At 27.2% G+C, this 5,560-nt stretch overlaps 1 protein-coding gene across 3 annotated transcripts in view; it reads left to right on the top strand.

Moving 5' to 3' along the window:
• Positions 1-3,863, top strand: part of LOC107624384 (probable peroxygenase 4) — a 4,822-nt gene extending 959 nt beyond the window's left edge. The window contains exons 2-7 of one of the 3 annotated variants that reach the window (XR_001616866.2): positions 966-1,076; positions 1,417-1,502; positions 1,794-1,888; positions 2,570-2,695; positions 3,523-3,745; positions 3,776-3,863. Coding sequence is in view for 2 of the 3 variants with exons in the window: in XM_016326884.2 (XP_016182370.1) it covers positions 316-337; positions 966-1,076; positions 1,417-1,502; positions 1,794-1,888; positions 2,570-2,695; positions 3,523-3,673 (591 nt within the window). In the remaining variant the exon portion in view is untranslated. Of the gene's footprint in view, positions 1-300; positions 338-965; positions 1,077-1,416; positions 1,503-1,793; positions 1,889-2,569; positions 2,696-3,522 lie in introns of those variants that run through there. The other 2 variants (XM_016326884.2, XM_016326883.2) reach the window with 2 other exon arrangements.

The following is a 5,560-nucleotide window of genomic DNA, read 5'->3' as shown; positions in this document are numbered from 1 at the left end:
TTTTTCTACAATTTTATCCCTCTGATATAATTTTGTCTTTAACAAATGTTAAAGTTATTAATTTTTTTTATCAATCCTGTTAGGTTGTCATGCCAACTCTTATTTATAACTGTGTTTAATGGAGGTGTCTTTGTGAATGTGTCTAATAAAAAATCTTTTTTATGGCTGTATTTATTATTTAAGGGAAGCGTCTTTATAAATATATTTTTTAGATGTGTCTCTTTATACTCGTATTTAAAATATAATAATTAATTATTGTTGGTAATAAAACCGTTTCCGGCTCGCACTCCCCACGTTGATAGAGACTCTAATATAATGTCCAAGAACACGCCACGTGGTAATTATTTATGTGGTCCTTGATTATCTCTTGTCTGTTGATGTGGCAGGCAACTGTTGTTTTCAAGGTCCTCCCTTGTTTTAGATTTGGATGTTGAAGTTGGTTTTCATTCTAGCAATTTTGTTTGTTTATCGCCTTTCAAAACCAAATTCTGTTACTGCCGTGTACAGGATTCTTTTCTCCTATTATTTCCACAAGTCCGTCCAAAATTTGCACAAGACGTGTGAAATAGTTCACAACTTTTTGAGTAACGAACACAAGTTATATACACTTAACTTTGAAGCACAAGAGTCACTGATTTTCATACGAGTAAAGTGAACTTAAACGGTTTCTAGTCTGATACATAATAAATTATTTTATGTACATTCCAGTTTATATTTGTCGAAAAGTTGACTAAATTAGGTGTTCATATATACATATATAAAAGGGAAGTTTTGGAGCAACAGCTAAATTGTTTATGTGTAATCTTAAGATTATTGATTCAATTCGTAGAAACGCCGATAACATGTTACCATTCAATCGTCATCCTTCTGTCAACTCTTTTCGTGTGGTTCTCAGTTTATAAGAATATAAACTTGTTTTCTGTTTCATCTAATTCGTTTGTTATGATGCTTTCTCTGTCTCACAGGGAAAGTAAAAGAGACGGCAAAAGCACATGATGAAAATGTTCTGCAAAAGCATGTTGCATTCTTTGACAGGAACCACGACGGCATCATTTACCCATGGGAGACTTACCAAGGTTGATACAATTATCTAATTTTCTACTAAAATAATAATAAACTTTTTTGTTAATATACCAAATATAAATTTCTTTCTTTTTTCTTTGTTGTCTACCAAATATAAATTTCTATATAACAGCTAATGGATGATTATTATTTTATGTTAATATAATATAATTATATATCTTTAGCTGGGTAGCTTAGTCAATCATGATAATTAAAAAATGATTTTAAAATAATAAATAATGAAATAAATAAATATAACAATAACTAGTGTTGAAAGTCAGAAACTGAACTTTATTTATTTGATTAGTTTCAAAAATATTTGTCATTTATTATTGGATACTTTTATTTTTGCAGGATTTCGTGCAATCGGTTGTGGGATTTTATTGTCTGCTTTTAGTGCTATTTTTATCAATCTTGGCCTTAGTCGAAAAACTCGCCCGGTAACTGATTTCTTTCCATCACTTTCTTTTTTATGGAAAATAAAAATATTACACACATACTAAAATTATATATATATGTATATATATATAGTTAATTTTTTGGGTGTAAATAAAATAATATATAAATAACCAATTTTTTATACAAATAAAAATATTTGGATTGAAAATTACAAATAAATAAATTGTATACATCTTTTTTTTAATTAATGATTGTTAGAAATATGTACTTTTTTGTACTAACATCATAACATGATTCATCTGGTTAACGACAATTCTTATGATGCTGTGTAGGGCAAGGCTCTTTCTATTTGGCTACCAATAGAAGTTAAAAATATCCAAAAAGCAAAACATGGTAGTGACTCTGGTGTTTATGATTCCGAAGGAAGGTAGCTTTTTCACCTAACAAATTGTTTGAGATTTTACTATTGATTTAATTAGGCTGGTAAAATTTTTATTTTTTAAAAGTAGTTTATAAAAATTAATTTTTAAAAGATAATTTTTTAAAAGTTATAGCATTTATGTTTGATAAATTAAATTAAAAATAATTTTTAATAAACACAAGCAATAACAATTGTATTTGATAAAATAATTTTTAAAATTTAAAAATACTATAATAAATATAAATGTAAGTATTAAATTTAAAAATTAGTTAACATATGAGATTATATTAGACTTTTAAATTTTGAAAACCACAACCAACTCTAAAAAGCTCTATTTTAAGTGCTTTCAAAAGTATCCGATCTTTTAAAAGCTACAAGTATAAATACATGGTCTTTTTTATTTATTAAACACAAAATGAAGAGTTTGAACTTTTAAAAAGTACAAGTATCTCTTTAAAAAATTTTACCAAACTAAACCTTAATTTAATACTTCCAGTGTGTGTTTTTAGTCTCCAGGTATAACAACCATAATTTAATAAGCTGATTTTATGTGATGTTTTTTTGCCTATTTTTTATTTTTCTTAATAAGAAAAAAAATCTTAGAATTTCCAGGTACATGAATAATTTTAGAACAAAATGTAAACACAATTTTATTTTCTTACTCTACTAGCTTGTATATGCATTTAGGTTTGTTCCTTCAAAATTCGAAGAAATTTTCACAAAGCATGCCCGGAAGCACCCAAATGCTTTAACATCTGATGAACTGATGGGGATGCTAAAGGCAAACAGAGTTCCTAAGGATCATAAAGGATGGTAAGTCACCTATCTTCATCATCATACTCACCACCGATGCAAAATTATTGAGTTTAAGACAAAATATTTTAAAAGCATTCAGACTCTTATGCTTTTCTAAAATTAAATTTTATTATGACTTCCACTCTAGTGCCTGAATTCTTTTTTCACCAAGATTAAATTAGGTATTTCAAAGATTATCACACATCTTAGGTAGGTGTTCAGATGTTTTTTAATATGGAGAGAACATGGCACTAAGTGTACTTAACATCCCATCAAAGATCCAATTTTGTTAGTCACCAAAAAAAAAGATCCAATTTTGTTATAGTGTTTTTATAAAGTTTTTTTTTTTTGGTGACTTTTTTGCTTTATAAAGTTTTAATTGTACTTCTCTGATTCTCGAAATATATATGTTATTTAATTTATTTTAATGTGTATTTTATATTTTAATTTATATTTTATATTAGTGACTAATTTAATAACTTATTTTTAGTGTATATTAACATTATTGAATCTAATAATAGTTGTTTTTTTCTTTCAAACTTGCCTATCTGGCTATCTCGTCCATTTATCCACTAGGCGTCTAGACCACCACCATGTGGGCAGCTACAATGGTGGTGTGTGTATGGGTTAAGAAAAAGTAATTCAATAATGAAGGGATAAAATGAACATCCTTAAAAAATGTTAAAAGTAAACTGAAAACGTTTTAAAATTTTGAGAACTAAAAATTAAAGTTTCAACCAAACGCACGTGGGGAATATTTAATATTAATATGCTTGTCCCTATATCAATGTCAATTTTATATTTAGCGAATCTTAATTAATATGCTACCATTTGATGCTTATCAGGCTTGCTAGTTACACAGAGTGGAAAATCCTGTACGTTCTTTGCAAAGATGAGGATGGTTTACTGCATAAAGATATTGTTCGAGCTGTTTATGATGGGAGTTTGTTTGAAAGAATGGAAAAGGAACACTCAGAAAAGAAAAAGAGTAAATAAAATATATATAGATAGACATAGTTGACCCTTGCATGTATGATTCCTTGTGAATTTTAAGAGTGCTTTAATTTCTTATAGCACATTAAATTTATCATCTAGTGGTTATGAATTTTATTTTATTTCCTTTGGATGGATGAAATCTGTATTTTTTTTATTCGTAGATTCGAGTTTGATTTTATATATTACTATCAAGCTGATATATTATATGAATGGATTTAGATTTTTTAAATTTTAAATTTTATTTTAGAGAGTAAAGTTTGATTTCTCACCTTTGAATGGTTTCTCTCTCATATTTTCTCTTGGTCCTATCTATGAAATAAATGGTAAAAGATCAAACTTTATTTTCTAAAGTGAAATTCAAAATTTAGAGGATCCAAATCCTATATGAATAGCTGAATCCATACTAATTATTTGTGTTTACTTTATTGTTTCTCATATAAAAAATAGGCATAGTTAAGGGATAAACCTTTAAATGGAAATAACAAAAGAAAAAAAAAAGAATGAAAATAAAAAGCATATTAAGTTATATGGTGGCATGGTATTTTTTTATTATTAATGGTAGGAGATCACTTTGATAAAGATACTAAAAATATATATTTTTTAAAGATATTATATGTATCAAGTGCCGGTGGATCAATAGAGTAAACATGTATCAAGTTTTATAAGGAAGAGAGAACAAATTGAAGATTAATACAAAAAGTATATCTTTGTCCCTTGAAAGATTAAGAAAATGAGAAAGATTTATGTAACTATTATTTTTTTCTTGTAACATATTTTACGGTTTTGTATGCTCTACATTTATATTGAACTTTTATTGAAAGGTCTTAAAAAAAATATAAAAAATGAAATGTATATTACTTTTAAACTGTCATTTTTTACATAAATTTAGCATCGTAATGAGAAGAAAAGAAATTTCTTAAATTTTTTGGTTGCTTACGGTATTTTTCAACTTGGAAAATCAAAGATTAATTTGTCAAAATTAAAATTTGTCGCTAGTTAATAGATTATTGTAAATAAAATTCGAATTTCTAATACTTGTTTAAACGGATTAGTGAACTAACAACTAAATCAACTTAAGTTAGTTAGAAACTCTAAAACTTTATTTAATTGTGCTGTGATGGGTTCATTTTTGCATATTTATGTTGCTGATAGCCTGGACCATGAGAGAATCGCCCAACAAAATTGAAGTTGGAATTTTATGTCTAATTTACTGCGGTCAAGTATCGTAGTCAATGTAATTTTTTCAAGCAGCTCTTGTAGCTCAGTTTGTTAGAACATTTCTTTAGTAAGTAGGAAGTCTTGAGTTCGACTTTCAATAAGAGCATTTTTAACAAAATATTAACTCAATCTGTAATTGGAGACCACTTTAATAAAGATACTTAAAATATTTTTTTTAAAGACGTTTATATGTGTTATTTTATTATTGAACATCTTTATTAAACTGGTTAATAATTTATTTTTTAATAAACTAGAACAAATTCGGTTTATTATAACAATAATAATAAATCTAATTATCCGCACTATAATTATTAGACCCGATTTGATTCGACGATCTACACAATCTAAACTCGAATCATGTTTAAATTGTTTTATAAAAAGACAAATATATCCCTGATGTTTGTTAAAAAAAACAAAAAAAAAATGATCTAAATGGGTTATGTAAATTAGTTGGTTCGATCAAATCTAATAATAATTGGGTGGTGCAAGCAAGCTGTCTTACCTGTTAGGTATCTTGGGATCTCTTTAGGGGCCAACCCGCGATTGGTGAAGACGTGAAAACCTATCATTGATAAAGTGGAAGAGAAGCTCAACTTATGGAAAGCGAAGATTCTAAACAAAGCTGGAAAGTTAGTTCTCATCAAATCGGTGTTGAACAGCTTACCAATC

Source organism: Arachis ipaensis, chromosome B10, assembly GCF_000816755.2.
Source record: "Arachis ipaensis cultivar K30076 chromosome B10, Araip1.1, whole genome shotgun sequence".
NCBI classification, from domain to species: domain Eukaryota; kingdom Viridiplantae; phylum Streptophyta; class Magnoliopsida; order Fabales; family Fabaceae; genus Arachis; species Arachis ipaensis.
The sequence above is the reverse complement of the archived record's forward strand: the minus strand, read 5'-3'. Positions and strand labels throughout refer to the sequence as shown.